Genomic DNA, 22,530 nt, shown 5'->3' on the forward strand with positions numbered 1-22,530 from the left:
CCTTCCTAGTGGAATGGGCCTTAACTGATTTTGGCAGCGTCAATCCAGCCGCAGAATGAGCCTGCTGAATCGTGTTACAGATCCAGCGAGCAATAGTTTGCTTTGAAGCAGGAGCACCCAGCTTGTTGGATGCATACAGGATAAACAGCAACTCAGTTTTCCTGACCCTAGCCGTTCTGGCTACATAAACCTTCGAAGCCCTGACCACATCCAGTAACTCGGAATCCTCCAAGTCACGAGTAGCCACAGGCACCACAATAGGTTGGTTTATATGAAAGGATGACACCACTTTTGGCAGAAATTGTGAACGGGTCCGCAATTCTGCTCTATCCATATGGAAAACCAGATAGGGGCTTTTATGTGACAAAGCCGCTAATTCTGACACACGCCTAGCCGAAGCCAAGGCTAATAGCATGACCACCTTCCACGTGAGATATTTTAACTCCACGGTTTTAAGTGGTTCACCAGTGTGATTTTAGGAAACTCAACACCACGTTAAGATCCCAAGGTGCCACCGGGGGCACAAAAGGAGGCTGAATACGTAGCACTCCCTTCACAAACGTCTGAACTTCAGGTAGAGAAGCCAGCTCTTTTTGAAAGAAAATGGACAGGGCCGAAATCTGGACCTTAATGGATCCCAATTTCAGGCCCAAAGTCACTCCCGACTGCAGGAAGGTGAGGAAACGGCCCAGCTGGAATTCCTCCATAGGGGCATTCCTGGCCTCACACCAAGCAACATATTTTCGCCATATACGGTGATAATGTTGGGCCGTCACGTCTTTCCTAGCCTTTATCAGCGTAGGAATAACCTCATCCGGAATGCCTTTTTCTGCTAGGATACGGTGTTCAACCGCCATGCCGTCAAACGCAGCCGCGGTAAGTCTTGGAACAGACAGGGCCCCTGTTGCAACAAGTCCTGTCTTAGAGGCAGAGGCCACGGGTCCTCTGTGAGCATTTCTTGCAGATCTGGATACCAAGTCCTTCTTGGCCAATCCGGAACAATGAGTATTGTTCTCACTACTCTTTTTCTTATGATTCTCAGCACCTTGGGTATGAGAGGAAGAGGAGGAAATACATAGACTGATCGGAACACCCACGGTGTCACCAGTGCGTCCACAGCTATCGCCTGAGGGTCTCTTGACCTGGCACAATACCTCTGTAGCTTTTTGTTGAGGCGGGATGCCATCATGTCCACCTGTGGCAGTTCCCACCGACTTACAATCTGCGTGAAGACTTCTTGATGAAGTCCCCACTCTCCCGGGTGGAGCTCGTGCCTGCTGAGGAAGTCTGCTTCCCAGTTGTCCACACCCGGGATGAACACTGCTGACAGTGCTCTTACATGATTCTCCGCCCAGCGAAGAATTCTGGTGGCTTCCACCATCGCCACCCTGTGCCGCCTTGGCGGTTTACATGAGCCACTGCGGTGATGTTGTCTGACTGAATCAGAACCGGTTGGTTGCGAAGCAGCTCCTCCGCTTGACGTAGGGCGTTGTATATGGCCCTTAGTTCCAGGATGTTGATGTGAAGGCAAGTCTACTGACTTGACCACAGACCTTGGAAATTTCTTCCCTGTGTGACTGCCCCCCACCCTCGGAGGCTTGCATCCGTGGTCACCAGGACCCAGTCCTGAATGCCGAATCTGCGGCCCTCGAGAAGGTGAGCACTCTGCAGCCACCACAGGAGAGACACCCTGGCCCTGGGGGATAGGGTGATTAACCGATGCATCTGAAGATGTGATCCAGACCATTTGTCCAGTAAGTCCCATTGGAAAGTCCTCGAATGGAACCTGCCGAAGGGAATGGCCTCGTATGATGCCACCATCTTTCCCAGTACTCGCGTACAGTGATGCACCGACACCTGTTTTGGTTTTAATAGATTCCTGACCAGTGTCATGAGTTCCTGAGCCTTCTCGATCGGGAGATAAACCCTTTTCTGGTCTGTGTCCAGAATCATGCCCAGGAAAGGCAGACGAGTCGTAAGAATCAACTGCGACTTTGGAATATTTAGAATCCAGCCGTGTTGTCGTAACACTTCCAGAGAGCGTGCTACGCTGATCAGCAACTGCTCTCTTGACCTCGCTTTTATGAGGAGATCGTCCAAGTATGGGATAATTGTGACCCCTTGCTTCCGCAGGAGTACCATCATTTCCACCATTACCTTGGTAAATATTCTCCGTGCCGTGGAGAGACCGAACAGCAACGTCTGAAATTGGTAATGACAATCCTGTACCACAAATCTGAGGTACGCCTGATGAGGTGGATAAATGGGGACATGAAGGTATGCATCCTTTATGTCCAGAGACACCATAAAATCCCCCCCTTCCAGGCTTGCGATGACCGCTCTGAGCGATTCCATCTTGAACTTGAACCTTTTCAGGTATATGTTCAGGGATTTTAAATTCAATATGGGTCTGACCGAACCGTCCGGTTTCGGTACTACAAACATGGTCGAATAATAACCCCTTCCTTGTTGAAGGAGGGGAACCTTGACCACCACCTGTTGAAGATACAATTTGTGAATTGCAGTTAGCACTATTTCCCTCTCGAGGGGGGAAGCTAGCAGGGCCGATTTGAGGTATCGGTGAGGGGGCATCTCTTCGAATTCCAGCTTGTATCCCTGCGACACAATATCTATCGCCCAGGGATCTAACTGGGAGTAAACCCACATGTGGCTGAAATTTCGGAGACGCGCCCCCACCGGGCCTAGCTCCGCCTGTGGAGCCCCAGCATCATGCAGTGGATTTTGTGGAAGCCGGGGAGGACTTCTGTTCCTGGGAACTAGCTGTGTTGTGCAGCTTCTTTCCTCTGCCCCTGACCCTGGCAAGAAAGGACGCACCTCGGACTTTCTTGCCTCTTTGTGATCGAAAGGACTGCAATTGGTAATACGGTGCTTTCTTAGGTTGTGAGGAAACATATGGCAAAAAATTAGACTTTCCAGCTGTAGCTGTGGAGACCAGGTCCGAGATAATAATTTTTCCTCACCCTTGTAAGGCAAAACCTCCATGTGCCTTTTTGAGTCGGCATCACCTGTCCATTGCCGAGTCCACAGGACCCTTCTGGCAGAAATCGACATAGCATTTATTCTAGAACCCAGTATACTAATATCTCTTTGAGCATCTCTCATATATAGGACAGCGTCTTTTATATGCCCCAGGGTCATTAATATAGTATCCTTGTCTAAGGTATCAATTTCCTCAGACAGGGTGTCTGTCCATGCTGCTACAGCACTACACACCCAGGCTGACGCGATCGCTGGCCTCAGTAAGGTACCCGAATGCGTATAAATGGACTTCAGAGTACCCTCTTGCTTTCTATCCGCAGCATCTTTGAGGGTGGCCGTATCCTGTGACGGCAGGGCTACCCTCTTGGATAAGCGAGTCAAAGCTTTGTCCACCCTAGGGGAGGATTCCCAGTGTAACCTGTCCGTTGGCGGGAAGGGGTACGCCATAACCATCCGTTTGGAAATCTGCAGTTTTCTATCTGGAGATTCCCAAGCCTTTTCACATAACTCATTTAGCTCGTGTGAAGGGGGAAAAGTTACCTCCGGCTTCTTTTCCCCATACATATGCACCCTCTTGTCAGGGACAGGGGTCTCCTCTGTGATGTGCAACACATCCTTAATTGCTATAATCATATAACGGATGGCTTTAGCCAATTTTGGCTATATTTTTGCATCATCGTAATCGACACTGGAGTCAGAATCCACGTCGGTATCTGTGTCAACAAGTTGGGATAGTGGGCACTTCTGAGACCCTGACGGCCTCTGCGACATAGGATCACGCACGGGCTGAGACCCTGACTGTCCTGAGGCTTCAGCTTTATCCAGCCTTTTATGCAAGAAATTTACATTATCATTTAAAACTTTCCACATATCCATCCAATCAGGTGTCGGCGCCGTCGGCAGAGACACCACATTCATTTGCTCCCGCTCTGTTTCCACATAGCCTTCCTCGTCAAACATGTCGACACAAGCGTACCGACACACCACACACACAGGGAATGCCCTTTTTGAAGACTGTTCCCCCACAAGGCCCTTTGGAGAGACAGAGAGAGAGTATGCCAGCACACACCCCAGCGCTATATATCCCAGGAATCACACAGTAACTTAGTGTTAACCCAGTAGCTGCTGTATATTATGTTTTTGCGCCTAATTATGTGCCCCCCCCCTCTCTTTTTACCCTCTTCTATAGTGTATCTGCAGGGGAGAGCCTGGGGAGCTTCCTCTCAGCGGAGCTATGGAGAAAAAATGGCGCTGGTGAGTGCTGAGGAAGAAGCCCCGCCCCCTCAGCGGCGGGCTTCTGTCCCACTTCAATGTACAATTTTTGGCGGGGGCTCATACATATATACAGTGCCCAACTGTATACATGTGTACTTTTTGCCAAAGAGGTCCCAATTGCTGCCCAGGGCGCCCCCCCCCCCCCCTGCGCCCTGCACCCTTACAGTGACCGGAGTATGTGAGGTGTGTGTGGGAGCAATGGCGCAGAGCTGCGGTGCTGTGCGCTACCTCAGTGAAGACTGGAGTCTTCTGCCGCCGATTTCGAAGTCTTCTTGCTTCTTATGCTCACCCGGCTTCTGTCTTCCGGCTCTGCGAGGGGGACGGCGGCGCGGCTCTGGGATCGGACGACGAGGGTGCGATCCTGTGTACGATCCCTCTGGAGCTAATGGTGTCCAGTAGCCTAAGAAGCAGGACCTATCTTCAGAGAGTAGGGCTGCTTCTCTCCCCTCAGTCCCACGACGCAGGGAGTCTGTTGCCAGCAGAGCTCCCTAAAAATAAAAAACCTAACAAAATACTTTCTTACAGCAAGCTCAGGAGAGCTCACTGAACAGCACCAGCTCGTCCGGGCACAGATTCAAACTGAGGTCTGGAGGAGGGACATAGAGGAAGGAGCCAGAGCACACCAGAATCTAAATTCTTTCAAAGTGCCCATGTCTCCTGCGGAGCCCGTCTATTCCCCATGGTCCTTACGGAGTCCCCAGCATCCACTAGGACGTTAGAGAAATTGTATTTTCCAGTCACCTGGGGGTAAATTTACTAAGGTGGGTCATTTTTTAGAACTGGTGATGTTGCCCATGGCAACCAATCAGATTCTACTTACCGTTTTTCTAGCTGCTTCTAGCAGATAATAGATATAATCTGATTGGTTGCTATGGGCAACATCACCAGTTCTAAAAATCTCCCACCTTAGTAAATTCACCCCCTTGTGTAACACTTATGATGACATTCTTATAACTTACTGTAATTCAGGGTTATCTGTGTTGCAGGTGCTCAGATAGCTTTTGAGTGATGACGGGACCACATTTGGATAAAGACCTGAAGTATTTAGGGTCTATGGGCCTAATTCAGATCTGATCGCTGGGCTGCGTTTTTTGCTGTCCTGCAATCAGATAGTCGCCACCTACAGTGGGAGTGTATTTTCGCTGTGCAAGTGTGCGTTCCTATGTGTAGCAGGGCTGCTAAAAATCAGTTTGTGCAGTCTCTGCGCAGCCCAGGACCTACTCTTCCAGTGCGATTGAATCCTGCTGATCGGGCTGAGAGCTGACATCAGACACACTCCCTCAAAACGCTTGGGCATGCCTGCGTTTTTCCGGACACTCCCTGAAAACAGTCAGTTGTCACCCACAAACGGCCTCTTCCTGTCAATCACCTTGTGAACACCCGATCCATCACACCATCCCACCCGCTGGCCGCCGATGCCCGTTGTAGCCGTCTGACGCGCCTGGGCATTGCGGCTCAGACGCATGCGCAGTTCGGATCTGATCGGCCACTGTGCATAAACGCACAGCAGCGATCAGATCTGAATTAGGCACTATGGGGTATATTTACTAAGGTCCCGATTTTGACCGAGATGGTGTTTTTTCTTCAAAGTGTTATCTCGGCAATTTACTAAACTCAAATCACGGCAGTGATGAGGGCATTCGTATTTTTTTGGAACTCAAAGAAAAAAATTACGAATCAATACACCATTGGTCAAATACGCCTGAAATTTGGTAGAACTCGGTCATTTACTAAAAAGTGTAATTCACAAACACTGCCGGCAATAGCCAAACACTGCCGTGAAAAAATGCAAATCGTAAAAAAGTGCTAAAATAAAACAGACCTGCTTTTTTTTACCGTGTTCTGATAGGCATGCACGGATCCATGAGATCCGTGCATGTTTATCAGTGGGAAGGGGTGGGAAAGTGTTAAATTTGTTGAAAAAAATGCGTAGGGTCCCCCCTCCTAAGCAAAACCAGCCTCGGGCTCATTGAGCCGGTCCTGGTTGAAAAAATATGGGGAAAAAAGTGACAGGGGTTCCCCCATATTTAATCAACCAGCACCGGGCTCTGCGCCTGGTCCTGGTTCCAAAAATACGGGGGACAAAAAGCGTAGGGGTCCCCCGTATTTCTGAAACCAGCACCGGGCTCCACTAGCCAGATACATAATGCCACAGCCGGGGGACACTTTTATATTGGTCCCTGCGGCCCTGGCATTACATACCCAACTAGTCACCCCTGGCCGGGGTACCCTGGAGGAGTGGGAACCCCTTAAATCAAGGGGTCCCCCCCTCCAGCCACCCAAGGGCCAGGGGTGAAGCCCGAGGCTGTCCCCCCCATTCAAGGGCGGCGGATGGGGGGCTGATAGCCTTTTTGACAAAATGTGAATATTGTTTTTAGTAGCAGTACTACAAGTCCCAGCAAGCATCCCCCGCAAGCTGGTACTTGGAGAACCACAAGTACCAGCATGCGGAGGAAAACCGGGCCCGCTGGTACCTGTAGTACTACTACTAAAAAAATACCCCAATAAAAACAGGAGGCACACACCTTGAAAGTAAAAGTTTATTACATACATCCACACCACCAAACATACATACTTACCTATGTTTACACGAGGGTCGGTCCTCTTCTCCATGTAGAATCCATGGGGTACCTGTTGGAAAAATTATACTCACATAATCCAGTGTAGATCGGTCCTCTTCTGTTCTATTTGTAATCCACGTACTTCGCAAAATAAAAAACGGACACCCGACCACGCACTGAAAGGGGCCCCATGTTTTCACATGGGACCCCTTTCCCCGACTGCCAGGAACCCCCCCTGACTTCTGTCTAAGAGGGTTCCTTCAGCCAATCAGGGAGCGCCACGTCGTGGCACCCTCCTGATTGGCTGTGTGCTCCTGTAGTGTCTGTCAGGCAGCACACGGCAGTGATACAATGTAGCGCCTATGCGCTCCATTGTAACCAATGGTGGGAACTTTGTGGTCAGCGGTGAGGTTACTTTCGGTCAACCGCTGACCACAAAGTTCCCACCATTGGTTACAATGGAGCGCATAGGCGCTACATTGTATCACTGCCGTGTGCTGCCTGACAAACACTACAGGAGCACACAGCCAATTAGGAGGGTGCCACGATGTGGCGCTCCCTGATTGGCTGAAGGAACCCTCTTAGACAGAAGTCAGAGGGGGTTCCTGGCAGTCGGGGAAAGGGGTCCCATGTGAAAACATGGGGCCCCTTTCAGTGCGTGGTCGGGTGTCCGTTTTTTTATTTTGCAAAGTACGTGGATTACAAATAGAACAGAAGAGGACCGATCTACACTGGATTATGTGAGTATAATTTTTCAAACAGGTACCCCATGGATTCTACATGGAGAAAAGGACCGACCCTCGTGTGAACATAGGTAAGTATGTATGTTTGGTGGTGTGGATGTATGTAATAAACTTTTACTTTCAAGGTGTGTGTCTCCTGTTTTTATTGGGGTATTTTTTTAGTAGTAGTACTACAGGTACCAGCGGGCCCGGTTTACCTCCGCATGCTGGTACTTGTGGTTCTCCAAGTACCAGCTTGCGGGGGATGCTTGCTGGGACTTGTAGTACTGCTACTAAAAACAATATTCACATTTTGTCAAAAAGGCTATCAGCCCCCCATCTGCCGCCCTTGGATGGGGGGGACAGCCTCGGGCTTCACCCCTGGCCCTTGGGTGGATGGGGGGACCCCTTGATTTAAGGGGTTCCCACTCCTCAAGGGTACCCCGGCCAGGGGTGACTAGTTGGGTATGTAATGCCAGGGCCGCAGGGACCAATATAAAAGTGTCCCCCGGCTGTGGCATTATGTATCTGGCTAGTGGAGCCCGGTGCTGGTTTCAGAAATACGGGGGACCCCTACCCTTTTTGTCCCCCGTATTTTTGGAACCAGGACCAGGCGCAGAGCCCGGTGCTGGTTGATTAAATATGGGGGAACCCCTGTCACTTTTTTTCCCATATTTTTCCAACCAGGACCGGCTCAAAGAGCCCGAGGCTGGTTTGGCTTAGGAGGGGGGACCCCACGCATTTTTTTTTTACATTTTTAACAATGTTTTATTTTTTACGAAAGGTGCACAATGAAGCCCAGCACGGATCTCACAGATCCGGCCAAGATTCATTGTGTTAAAGTCGGCAGTGTTTTACAATTCACTCCCGTAAAACACTGCCAAAAAATACGAATGACATCGACATCGGTAAATACGAAAATGCAGAATACGACAGCTTAGTTAATTAGTCATAATAAATTCAAAAAGTTGCAAATGTACACTTTCGATGTCATTCGTGTTTGAACTTTAACCTCAATCGGAAAAATACGAATTTTAGTAAATATACCCTTATGTGTGTGTGGGGAGGTGCAGTGACTTTTCTACTTTGCTTTACTTAGGAATGCAGAAGGGTTGGAGCCTAAATTGAAAATCTAAACTGCTAGCTTTAAGCCATATAAAACATTTTTTTAAAACACTGGTTCATTTTTTCCTTAAGGGTAATAAACATATCAGTGCTCTTTGTTTTTGTGTTGTTGGATTTTTTTCATTGCTGACGAGAAATTACACAAAGATGAAAATGAAAGGCTGTACAATCTATGGCCTAATCACTCGATATCAGGTGAATGGGCCAACAATTGTATAGGTGTGTATGCAGGTCTGTTGCAGGAACATTAACCATCAACAGCTTACAACGCTCCTGCAACGGTTGTGATCGAGAGGTCACATCTCATGTACTCTTTAATATTTGTTGGCCCGACCTCCCAGCCCCATAGAAGCCCCCACATACTGAGCTATTTCTAGCACAGTGTGTATGGGGCTCACAGGGGTCAAACTCAGAACACAGCACTAATTGGGAGCGTTTACCCGATCAGCTGAGTGATCAAAAAGGTGTGTATCCAGCTTTAGTGATGATGGTATTGTACTTTCAGTGCTGCTTTCACATTCTCTTCTCATTGACAAGAGCAGATTTAGAAAGATTAAACAATCTTTTTGACTATTTCAGAAGAAAATCCTAAAAAAGGGGTATATTTACTAAAATGTGGGTTTATAGAACTCAAGATGTTGTTCATACCAACCAATCAGATTCTAGCTATTATCTTCTAGAAGGTACTAGATAAATGACAAGTACAATCTGATTGGTTGCTATGGACAACATCGCCAGTACTATAAACCAACACTTTAGTAAATATGCCCCATAATCTGCTGATAATATTTTAGAACTGTAGATATGAAATTCGGCTCCTTAACATGCTCTTTCGTCTCAGTGTCATGGACATATAGTACTTATCTATTGGCCTTACCAAGGAGTTGTGTAGATGCTGTTTTTGCTCCAGTGCTTTGTTGTGCTGTAATAACTGGTTGTTCTCTTCTTTTAATCTGAAAACCATAAAAACTTCTGTAAAACATTTTCAATAAAATGTTTCCTTTTGTGTCTAAGTATAACAAACAACGTTTTCAATATGCCATCCGCATGCAAGGTTGATACTCAAGTAGTTAAGTAACTTTTTGCAACTTCTCATGGCCGAAAATTTCTGATTCTCCCTATGGCAAATGTATTACACCAGGGGTGGGCAATTATTTCAGCTGGGGGGCCACCGAACACTTTCCAGTGAATATCGGAGGGCCGTACCCCCCTTTCCACATTATGGGCCTAATTCAGACCTGATCGCTAGGGTGCGTTTTTTGTATCCCTGGGATCAGGTAGTCACCGCCTACAGGGAGAGGGGGAATTCGCTGAGAAGGGGTGCGATCGCATGTGCAGAGAGCTGCACAAACAGGAGTTTGTGCAATCTCTGCACAGCCCAGGGACTTACTTTTCCAGTGTGATGATCGAGGCCGGAGCTGACGTCAGAAACCCTCCCTCCAAACGCCTGGATCCTCCTGCGTTTTTTTCGGACACTCCTCTAAAACGGTCAGTTGCCACCCATAAACGGCCTCTTCCTGTCAGTCACCTTGTGATCGCCCATGCGATCGCTTTTTTCGCACCATCATGTCGCTGCCCGGCGCTGAGGACCGACGCGCCTTTGCATTGCAGTGCATACGCATGTGCAGTTTAGACCTGATCGCAGGCAGTACGAAAACGCAGCCCAGCGATCAGGTCTGAATTAGGCCCTATGGGAGAGATGTACTAAGTATTTAGTATATATATAATGGGGACAGCCTCCAGTATTATGCTGTTATCAATAATAGTATCAGCTCCTCTCCCTCCCTGGACACAGTTACCAGCTCCCATCCCCCCTTCCCTCCCATCCCTTCCTTGACACAGTTACCAGCTCACCTCCCCTCCTCACATCCCTTCCTGTGCATAGTTATCAGCTTCTCCCCCCCATCCATAACCTTCCTGGGCACAGTTGCCAGCCTCTCCCCCCCTATCCCCACTGTACACAGTTACCAGCTTCTCCCCCCTCCCATGCTCCCTGGGCAAAGTTACCAGCCCCCCCTTCCCTCACCCCTTTGTACTAAATTACCAGCCCCCCTTTACAAAACTACCAGATTAGGGTGCTGTGTGCTGTGCCGCTCGCATCCACGATCTGGCCACCCCCAACACCGACCACACCCCCAACACCTGTAATGCAGGCCGGCTGACGCGACACATCCCGTGACGCGACCAGCAAGACCCACGACCAGGATTTCCTCAACGGCGCCGGCAGCTTCAGAGGTACTGCAGTGCAATGACAAGCCGCTCAGCCTGTCGGGTCGCTTACCATTGCATGCTGGTGGGAGGCAGCGGGCCGGGCAGGAACGGTTCGGGGGCTGCATTCGGCCCGCGGGCCGTATTTTGCCCACCCCTATATTACACAGAGGTGCTGTTGTGGTCAGGACAGACAGTATAAGAAATGTAGCAGAAAAGTGATGGTTAAGAGGTGGCTAGTAGTGCATGACAAAATGCTCAGTTCAATGGGCGTGCAAGTGGCTGTGTTCCCAGACGCAGAGCCACAGGCATAGGAGGGCATAGTCAGGTGGAGACACTGCACCTGCTATAGGGCTGATGCACAGCCACAGGCATAGGAGGACATAGTCAGGTGGAGACACTGCACCTGCTATAGGGCTGATGCACAGCCACAGGCATAGGAGGACATAGTCAGGTGGAGACACTGCACCTGCCATAGGGCTGATGCACAGCCAACTGCATAAAAGTACATAGCCAGATGGAGAAACAGCACCTGCCAGAGGGCTGATGCAAGTTTAAATGGTGCGACCAAGTATAAATGGTGCGATTAAGGATGCACCAGTCAGTATTACGGGATCCGGTCTCTAGGTCGACAGTAACTAGCTCGACACTATCTAGGTCGACCACTATTGGTCGACAGTAACTAGGTTGACAGGGTTTCTAGGTCGACAGAGTCTCTAGGTCGACATGTTCTAGGTCAACAGGTCAAAAGGTTGACATGAGTTTTTCACGATTTTTTTCTTTTTTTGAACCTTTTCATACTTAATAATCCATGTGGACTACGATTGGAACGTTAACCTTGCCCAAAGCATGGCGAGTGAAGCGAGCCAAGCGAGGGGACATGTTGCACTAATTGGGGTTCCCGGTCACTCTACGAAGAGAACGACATTTTTTTTTTTAAATCGTGTCGACCTTTTGACCTAGACCATGTCGACCTAAAGACCCTGTCAACCTAGAGACCCTGTTGACCTAGTTACTGTCGACCAATAGTGGTCGACCTAGACACTGTCGACCTAGTTACTATCTACCTTCCATACCACACCCAATATTACAGCATGCATGGACACTAAGGTGTCTCAGTCCTTGCACATTTGGCAAAATGCATGTGCACAAGGGAAGGAGTTTGTATCAGCATACAGTGTGTATAAACTCGCTGATGAGTGACTGCCAACAGAAGCTGCTGCTTGGGCTTTTGAGTTTGAATCAGAATCGGCCCCTTTTCCTTAAGCATCTCATTCTAGCTATCAATGCTCAGTTAATCAGACCAATTTTGTGATACAGCCAATGATAATGGTACGAGTGGCAGCTTTATTCTGTATGTAATCATCTATAACCAACCTGCTCACAGCCGATCTGAGTTCAGAGAGCTCCTCATTGTCTGCCTGAAACATTTCACAATCCTGCAATAACTCTGTATTCTAGGGAAAGGGCGGAATGAGGTATATATGTTATAATATGTTATAAATGGCATATATGGCATAGAAGGAAACATTGTGATTTAAGGTATGTCATATTGACTCTCTCAGCGACGCCTTTTCCTACCTGTCATAGACCTGACATTCATTGGTAACATTTATGTAAGGGGAAGAAGTGGCATTCCTAATGATCACAATATTCTCCAATAGCTCAGATTTGAACTTGTTTTTCTTTACTTTCATAAATTCCAGTCTCAGTTTCCTGATATTCTTTAGTACGAGATTTACAAATCATACAAGTTTATGATTTATTCTGTGTACAATATATGTACTTTATATACTGTATACACACACACACACACACACACACACACACACACACACACACACACACACAATGGCTCTGTTCTATATAGCATTTGGAGTACATGCTACCAATTCCAGCTCGATTACGTGTACCAGGATGCCCAAGATCCTTCCTATACACTCCAATCTAAGACCCTTCCATACAGCAACATGAAAGGTAAGAGGAGACAGATGATTCCACACATATTTGACATTGGTAAAATTGGGATACCTCAGTTAAATATCTTGTGACTTAGCACAATACGGGTCTGAGTAATAGCTGGGTTAAATAATGAAAAGTTTGATGCCAATTTTCTTATTTAAATTCCACTTCTTTAAACTAAATGAATGCATTCAAACACAATTCATAACATGGTTATAACTTGTCCTGGATCAAAGGAGTTCAAACCTTATCAGCAGCTTTCTGACACTGAGCTCTCTCTTGCTCCAACACCTCTTCTGTATTCTTCAAGTTGACAGCTGTCTGCTGCCATCTTTCTTTCCAGTACAGGGTGACCTGCTGTTGCTCCTGGATTTGGGAGCCTAATTGCTCATGTGCTTGCTCCAGAGTTAACTCCAGCTCATTGCAACGGGCATGTAGTTTGTCTCTTTCTTCCTGTGCTTGTGTCTGCAAAGCTCTGAAAGTCACAGACAATTGTTGTAAACATTTATAAATCGATACAAGATTGTCTGAGTTCTTTATTATTTGAAGGGCAGTATTTTAGAAACATTATTGCTTTTAAAACTGGTTTGACTTTGCTGTGAAGGCTGGTCCATTGCATAAGGGCTGTAACACACACTCCGGTTTTTCCCGGATGGCAAAAAGCCGGACAAGCTTTGTCCGGCTTTTTGCCATCCGGGAGAAACCGGCAGTGTCTGTCACACAGGACGGCTTTGAGCCGTGTGTGATGCTGTGCGCATGCGCAGCATCAGACACGGCTTCAGAAAAAACCGTTGTGTGTGAAAGCTCCCCTTCACACACATGGTTTACTGGCTGCAAAGACGGCCCGGCGGCCGCCCGGCCGCCGGACCTTCCAGTGGTGAGACCCGGCTGCAACCCGGCAGCCGGGCCGGGGCCGTGCAGTGTGAAGGAACCCTAGCCCTCACACTGTTAACTACAATGCCGGCACGGGAAAAAGCCGTCCGGCTTTTTCCCGGCCGGCAACAGCCGGGTAGTGTGTTTCAGCCCTATCTATGAGAGCCTGGCACATCTGCCAGGTCACTTTTGTTCCAGGCTTTAACTAACCGGCCTTAGAATAAACTAGATTATTATTATTATTATTATTATTATTATTATTATTATTATTATTATCCTTTATTTATAAGGCCCAACATGGCAGTACATAAAAAAATAACCAAAACAAGAAGACAGTGACTTACAATTCAATACAATATAGGACAAGTACAGGGTATATAAACATATCTGCGTCAGCAGACAACACTGAAATAGGTATCAGGGTGGCAAAAAAACGAGGGATTTCGTGCTGTCAAAGGGAGTGTTGAAAAGAAGGTAGGTTACGTTAGAGATGTAAAAGCACATTGGGGAAGAGGGCCCTGCTTGTGATCTATGAAACACTGAAGCAGATGTATTGAGCCTGGAGAAGGGATAAAGCAGTGCTAAAGAAGTGATAAGTGGAAGGTAATAACGCACCAGCCAATCATTATGGTTTGGAAAATGATCGTTAGGAGGTGATTGGCTGGTGCGTTATCTCCTTCCACTTATCACTGTTTTAGCACTGCTTTATCCCTTCTCCAGGCTTTATACATCTACTCCACTATTTGTTACAGTGACAAGACACTGATAGTAAGTATAGAACCTCATTCAGGTCCGGTTGTAATTGCTTCTCATGCAGCAAAGTACTGATTATCAGTTCTTTGCGCATGTAAAGGACCCGATCTGTGTTTGCGCAAACTGTTCCTGCTACAATCCTGCTGTCAGTGATTGACAGTCTGATGCCGTTTAGGTGTGGGGAGGGCTTCCATTTGTGAAAATGGAGGTGTATCACTACCATATAGGGAAAGGAAAGAGGCCAGGATCTCTGTCGTTATGCTGAGGTTTCCTGTCCTCTTACAAGAAACTGCGACAGGCAGCTCGCACGACGCCCGATGATATTGTAGTGATTCGATGCCTGTGTCCTAGAAAGCAGCTCGGATCACTACTGCAGCAGGAAGGGTCTACTTGTAATAGATGTCTCCTTGATTTTCATTCAGAACTATCATCGTTGCTTCCAAGGAAGCAACAGCAATAGCTAATCCATCCACATCTGAATTAGCCCCATAGTTCCATCCTAATGAGACATTTATTACAACAATAGTATTTAAAATATTTATTTAATGTTTTAAACATACAGTATATCTTAATATGAATTATTTACAACTTTCATGTTATAGTTATCAATATCATAAATATAAATTCTTACATTACCCACCTATCTTTAATTATCTGCCAGCCACCATTACAACAATATTATTTGTTACATTAGCTGTAATATAACATTTCAGTGTCTACTAGTGTTTCTTATACAGGTTGCCCTGCTCCCTGTTTTAACGGAGTGTAAATATGGTTACTCTTAATAACAGTGATACAAATATCACAATTACATTGATTATTTTTAATTCTGCTTCTGATGCCCCATGTCACCTGAGCTCCTGGACACTCTCGCTCTCCTCATCGTTCTCCATAGCGGCCATTAGCATTTGCTTCTCCTCTAGGAGTTGTTTGCGTTCAACTTCCAGGGCAGCTGCAAGGTTGCTGGAGATCTTGTGCTCTGCCTGCGTATGGTGTAGCTCCTCTAGGGCACTCTGAAGACTTTGCTGTGTTTGTCCCAAATCTATTGTTAGCTTCTCATTTACCTGGTCAGAATATATTGCTTCAATCAATTTACAAAGAATTCCTTATTAAAATAAGAGAAAAACAAAAAAAGAGAAGAAAACAACCAATGTGCTGTGATATGTTCTATAATATCAAGAAATTTATGGAACCAGAAACAAAGGTTATATGACATCTACTTCCTCTCAATGTTTCCATATTTAAATGATTTCATAACAACCATTGAACAATGGGCCTTATTCAGATGCAATGTCTATGGTATTGCAAACGTGTGATTATTTTCAAATAGCGCATGTGTGTGAACACTCAGCAACAACCAAAGAAAACCAGAAATTGGATAAACAACCAGAACATGGAAGAAACAAGAAAACAGTGTCTCCAGATGGATTCCGAGGAAGGATTTTACTGTGAGTAAAAAAATACAATAAGTTTGACAGATGGTAGAAGTAATCTTCCATTAGGCGCACCAGTCTGTGTGTCTAATGGAAGATGTACGTTCAGTGTAAATCTGTAATGCCCGGACCACGTCCAAGAGAGCCATGGATGAAGAATGAGAGGCAGATAAAGACCCTGGAAATGCTGGGAGAACTATATCCTGATTCAAGTGGAACGTAGAAACTACCTTTCGCAAAAAAGAAGGTTTATTCCGAAAAAGATGATTAAGTGGGTATCACAAAATAAGGTGGACAAACCCTTCTGGTAAAAGCAAATACTTGAAGAAAAATTGCCTTTAAGGTAAGGTATCACAAATCAATGGTCTCCAGAGGTTCAAAGGGAACCTTCTGAAGGACGGCCAGTACAAGGTTCAAATCCCAAGGAGGAATTGGTGGGATGTACAGAGGCTGGATACAGAGTACCTTCTGAAGGATAGTCTATACCTCCAGAATGGTAGCCAAAGACCTCTGAAAGGGTTACGGTCGTTAGGTCAACACAACTTAGGTCGACACTCATTAGGTCGACCACTGAAGGTCGACAATGCCATTAGGTCGATATGGCCATTGGGTCGACATGTACTAGGTCGACAGGTCAAAAGGTCGACATGAGTTTTTCACATTTTTATTTTAATTTTATGGATTTTTCATACTTAACGATCCACGTGGACTACGATTGGAATGGTAATCTGTGCCGAGTGAAGCGGTAGCGGAGCAAGGCACCTTGCCCGAAGCAAGGTGAGCAAACACGGTGCACTAATTTGGATTCCCCGTCACTTTACGGAGAAAACTACACCAAAAACAGTCAAAAACCTCATGTCGACCTTTTGACCTGTCGACCTAGTACATGTCGATTTAACACCCATGTCGACCTAATGCATTTTGACCTAATGGCAATGTCGACCTTCAGTGGTCGACCTAATGAGTGTCGACCTAAGCTGGGTCGACCCAACAACCCATACCCCTCTGAAAACGGGTTGACAAGGCAAAAACCTGACCCTTGAGAAAAGACAGATGAAGGCCCTCCTGAAGAAAGTATAAAAGACGTGGTAAATGAAATATGGCTGCAGAAAAACCCTGACACTCACACAATGTAGAGCCACCAGACCGGATAGTAGATATGGGTAGTGACCATCTTATGAGCCAGAAGCATGGTATAGAGCACTGTTCTAAAAAAAACACACACACTCTTATGATCTGGGCTGTCAAAGCCAGACAAGCAAAATCTTGGTGACAAGTCCCTGATGGAGCAAGTCTTGTCGCAGAAGAATGGGGCCAGTCTGGAGCCACAAGAATGAATGGAAGGCCTTCCCGTCAAACCCTCTTGCTAGAATGGACAATGGTCGTAACACAAGCTGCATCTGAAGATGTGAACATTGGCCATCTGAGTAATGCAGAGGTTACTCAGGATGACCAGTGTTTTCATGCATCCGGGCCAGTGATGCCATGCTCACCCCTTCCCCAACCCCCAAACAGTCGCAGCATGTCAACCATGCTGCTGCTAAGGAAAAAAAGGTTTTTAGGCGCTGAACAGGGTCGTGCAAATATAGCACTGATAATGGCAGCCACTTGGTAAGGAGGTAGCCGGCCTCCTGAAAGTAAAACAACTAAAACAAAATCACCAAGTAGGCGCACAATACCAATGATGTTGATAAAAACACAATTTATTAACATAAAACCAATGACAAACTGATTAAAAAACACAACACTACACAGAGCATATAACTGAGGTATTATACCTTATAATTCACACATAAAGTGTATTAATAAGTGAAAGGGACACTGAAATGCAGGAGAACCCGTCTCTGTAAGATAGGGTTAATCTCTCACATTAATTCCATATCAGACAGTTTAAATGAAAAGGAAGTCCTGTAAACTGATGTAATAAGCGTTTGTGACCATAAAGGTATCCGGATTTAAATAATGTTTCCTTGGAGCAAAATAAACCAACCGATTAATGTTACTCACTGAGACGTAATGATCTCTTGCTGCACGGGATAAATGGTTAGGGAACCGCTTGTTATCACCCTGTGCATGGGTGAGACATCCGTCAGCGGTATATTCAGATGAAAGCCATTTCTTTCTGTGCAGCACCAGTTGCCTGTATCAGACCACCATACAGATCCTCCAGCTTGCTGAGCAACGCCCGGCCGGGCAGGAGGTAACAATGTTCCAAATGCAAAGAAAGTTAGAGTGGAATGATTGAATCACAGGCTGGATCATTCACCGGTGACTTGTAACGGACGGCTGAAAGTGATGGATGTCGTGCTCCGTGGGACACTTAGTGGTCAAGTGTGGCCCTTTCTTCTGTACCCTCAACGCGTTTCTCCGCACCTCAGGCGGCTTCTTCAAGAGGCAGAGTGTTCTTCTCTGAGCACTATTGTGGTTGTTTTATAACTTGTCCCATTAAAATCATTAGAAACAGGTGAGTGTGAAGGCTCAACAGGTGCTCTGAGATCAAAGCCTTCATACACAGATAACGTGTCACAGAGTTTTTAATTACACATAATTAATTCAAAAAATATATTTTAAAATAAATCCTATGATTGTCAGTTTGTCATAAATAAAAACAACATAAATAAAAATATAAATATATAACTGGTGCTGCACAGAAAGAAATGGCTTTCATCTGAATATACCGCTGACGGATGTCTCACCCATGCACAGGGTGATAACAAGCGGTTCCCTAACCATTTATCCCGTGCAGCAAGAGATCATTACGTCTCAGTGAGTAACATTAATCGGTTGGTTTATTTTGCTCCAAGGAAACATTATTTAAATCCGGATACCTTTATGGTCACAAACGCTTATTACATCAGTTTACAGGACTTCCTTTTCATTTAAACTGTCTGATATGGAATTAATGTGAGAGATTAACCCTATCTTACAGAGACGGGTTCTCCTGCATTTCAGTGTCCCTTTCACTTATTAATACACTTTATGTGTGAATTATAAGGTATAATACCTCAGTTATATGCTCTGTGTAGTGTTGTGTTTTTTAATCAGTTTGTCATTGGTTTTATGTTAATAAATTGTGTTTTTATCAACATCATTGGTATTGTGCGCCTACTTGGTGATTATGCTGCTGCTAAGGATGAACTGCAACCATCACCACAGACAGAGATCTGCACATACGCAGTACAAATCCTGCACATGCGCAAATCTTAAACATTGGAGATGTAGGTAAACGATTGGGTTTGCATACATCTCTAAATCTGGTTCTCAGTTTCACGGTGCATTTGGCTTTCCACTTAGCACCCAGTCCATTTGAAACAGCTGAGCAGTTGACAATGTGCATCCTTGATGAGCTTTCCAGTCACCATTTTATAGAAGCAGGAATAGGAGAGTGAAAAGGTGGTTTGGGACCACTAGAGAACCGGCAGTCCTCAGGGACTTTGAGATGAGTAATTCTTTAACTTTATGGTACTAAAATAATTTTTCAGTGTATCTTGAGATATTTATGATACTTGTGATATATTTCTTGCAGTTTATATATCACATAAAATAAAATAGGATGTGAGGAATTATTTGTACCCGTACAGAGGAGAACTGGATATCCTATAGTTTGTACAGATTATACTCTGATATGAGACAACTGATGTTCAGTATATTTATACATGTGTTATGCAGTGCTTACTTGCTTCAACATCCCCAGTTCTTCCTTCATCTGCACCTTTTCTTGATCCTGGCGGTTGGCCTGTGCTTTAGCCCCAACTAGCTCAATATGGAGGTCGCTGACCTGGTCATTAAACCCCTCCCGACCTCTCTGGGCTCTTTCCAATTCAAGAGACAGCTCCTCTGCACGTCGATGCAGATCCAGCTTTTCCTATATGGATGGCAGTGTTAGAAGTCACTTTATGTGGATGCTAATATATAATATATAGGTACCAGCTTCATACACAACCAGCCAGCATATTTACCTTTAAAAAACGCTCTCTGTCTGTTTGAGCAGCTTTCAGTCTGAAAGTGAGATCTGAGACTTTTTCATCTAGCCTCATTACTTTGGAGGACAGAAGTTCTTTCTCCTGTCACAAACAGGACCATTGCCAGGTTAGAAAGTATGTTAGATGGTGATACTTGCATAAAACAGTTAGTTTTATCTCTGTATCCATACCAGATTTATGTTGTTGAAATTCAGCTGGAGGCCAGCAAGCTCATCATGCAGGTCATGACGAGTCCGGAGTGTGTCCGTTACTCTCTGGTTTGCTTCATTCATTTGACTAAGAGACAGCTGACTCCCCTGTGAATAAAAGTAGGGATGGGGATATAATAAACCAATCAAAACACAGAACTATCTCTCATGACCCCAGACAGTTAATTCCGTTGCATATCATAATATTATTTCATTCTTCTGAGGAAGTTGTGGGTGCTTACCACAACGAAACGCATTAAGCAGACAACCTTATTTGGACATTTCTTGGATGTCTTTGGACCATCATCTCTGCTCATCCGGCCCAGTATATTGGACTTCACTCTGCAGATGAATCCACTGTCATCATTATACTTATTTGCAGGACTTCTTGCTAATATCTTGGACAGATTATTCACTCACTAAAGCTGGTAATATCTAACCTATTGCTGATTTTTATTCTGGATATTTATCATTGAGACTATCCTACTATTTGGAATGTGACAAGTTGCTTAAACTTTTTATGAACTGCACTGGTCCTAATTCATGATATGCAGTCCATTTATCATTGTGGCACTGAATTACTATTTTTTATTCTATTTATTGCCTATAATTTTAGGAATACAGTACATGTGTAATTTTTCTTAACCAAGTCATATTTTTCCTACTTTATTTATTATTATATGTTTTATTAAAATTGTAAATTGCAAAGCTATTTTAGCTTTATGAATTTCTATTGGTTACTCATTTAACTGGTTATTTAAGAGATGTTCATCTCCCCCTCTTTTTTTATATAATTTCATAATTGTTCATTTTCGGTGTATTGCCTTGTAAATTGTTCTCTTGTGATATTTAGCTTATTAGGTAGTAACAACAACAAGTCAAATAGTCATCTTACAAAATTGCAATCCATAATTGCCATGGACTTTAGGTCTGTATCAGTGAAAATGTTCTATGTTTCTATCTGAACAAGACCTGACAAGTGACAAATGTCAGTAAGAGCCACCTAGGTCTGACATGCAATAAATGCCAATAACAGCCACATGGGTCTAAAAGCAATACAAAAACAGTCACCTAGGCTTGACATGCAATAAATGCCAATAACAGACACATGTGCCTGGTAAGCAGTAAATGGCAGTTACAGCCAGCTAGGGGATCAGTACTAATTGCCGCCGGTCGGAATCCCGGCGGTCGAAATACCGACGCCGGAATCCCGACCACACAATCCCGACAGGGGTGGTGAGCGGAACGAAGCCCCTTGCGGGCTCGCTTCGCTCGCCACGCTGCGGGCACGGTGCCTCGCTACGCTCGGCACACTATTATATTCTCCCTCTATGGGTGTCGTGGACACCCACGGAGGGAGAATATGTCGGGATTGTGGCGGTCGGGAATCCGGCGTCGGTATTTCGACCGCCGGGATTCCGTCCGGCGGCATCCTGACCGCATCCCCCAGCTAGGCCTGACATGCAATAACTGCAAATAATAGCCACCTAGGCTAGGCCTGACATGCAATAACTAATAATAACTGCAACCCAGGCTTGACATGCAATAAATACCAATAACAACCACTTAGGCCTGACAAGCAGTAAATGGCAATAACAGCCACCTAGGTCTGACATGAAATAAATGTCAATAACAGCCTTGTAGGCCTGATATGCAATAAATGCCAATAACAGACACCTAGGCATGACATGCATTAACTGCCAATAACAGCCTATTAGGCCAGACAGGTGATAAATGCCAATAACAACCACCTAGGCCTGACATGCAATAAGTGCCAACAGGAACAAGTGGTGATGGCTTTGATAGCTGGTCACGCCCCCTTTTCGAATTTGTACCGATTTTTATGTGTAAAATGTTGGAGGGTATAGAATACAATGGAACTTGTATTGATAAATGCTAAAGCTGTTAATTTGTAGCATTTCATATACAGATTCAGAGACTCAGTCGCACACAAATATATAAGCATTGCATATCAAATTAGGCAGCACTGTCTCCTGGTGCGTCCCAGCCACATCACATTGCAACTAAGATGCATTTTCAGCAAATAAGATGTCCAACCCTAACAGAGTCTCACGGAACCTAAAATGCTGAGAGGGGTTGTTTGGCATGACTGCAGCAATGATGTATGAGGACACATCTGTGGGAAAAAAAACAATAAAGGCCATGCTTGCAGAAGCTTTATTGATCGATACTGATCTAGAAGGGCATTACTATTCTCATTTCAGCCCAGCACTGAAATGTATCACAAATTTATACCAATATGTCCCTTAGCCATACCTCTCGCAATTTTCTGAGCTCCTCCACAGCCTGGTTTTTCTCTGCCTCCAGAACTTTGACACGATTTCGGAAATATACAAGGTTTTCCCTGGCTGTCTTCAATTCCTTATTCACCTCATCATTTCCCTTTGATGATTGTAAACATTATAAAGAGTAAACATTGTAAATTT

The 22,530-nt window shown here is 45.3% G+C and overlaps 1 protein-coding gene across 2 annotated transcripts in view; it reads right to left on the bottom strand.

The window, feature by feature from the left end:
• LOC134932184 (uncharacterized) overlaps window positions 1–22,530 on the bottom strand; it is a 234,945-nt gene that overhangs the window by 146,279 nt on the left and 66,136 nt on the right. For both annotated transcript variants that reach the window (XM_063926365.1, XM_063926366.1), the window contains 8 exons: window positions 22,361–22,486; window positions 20,066–20,191; window positions 19,872–19,976; window positions 19,589–19,777; window positions 15,332–15,543; window positions 13,100–13,328; window positions 12,269–12,348; window positions 9,561–9,636 (listed from right to left, as the gene is read on the bottom strand). In XM_063926365.1, coding sequence (XP_063782435.1) covers window positions 9,561–9,636; window positions 12,269–12,348; window positions 13,100–13,328; window positions 15,332–15,543; window positions 19,589–19,777; window positions 19,872–19,976; window positions 20,066–20,191; window positions 22,361–22,486 — 1,143 coding nt within the window. The remainder of the gene's footprint in view (window positions 1–9,560; window positions 9,637–12,268; window positions 12,349–13,099; window positions 13,329–15,331; window positions 15,544–19,588; window positions 19,778–19,871; window positions 19,977–20,065; window positions 20,192–22,360; window positions 22,487–22,530) is intronic.

Source organism: Pseudophryne corroboree, chromosome 6 (genome assembly GCF_028390025.1).
Source record: "Pseudophryne corroboree isolate aPseCor3 chromosome 6, aPseCor3.hap2, whole genome shotgun sequence".
Lineage (NCBI taxonomy): Eukaryota > Metazoa > Chordata > Amphibia > Anura > Myobatrachidae > Pseudophryne > Pseudophryne corroboree.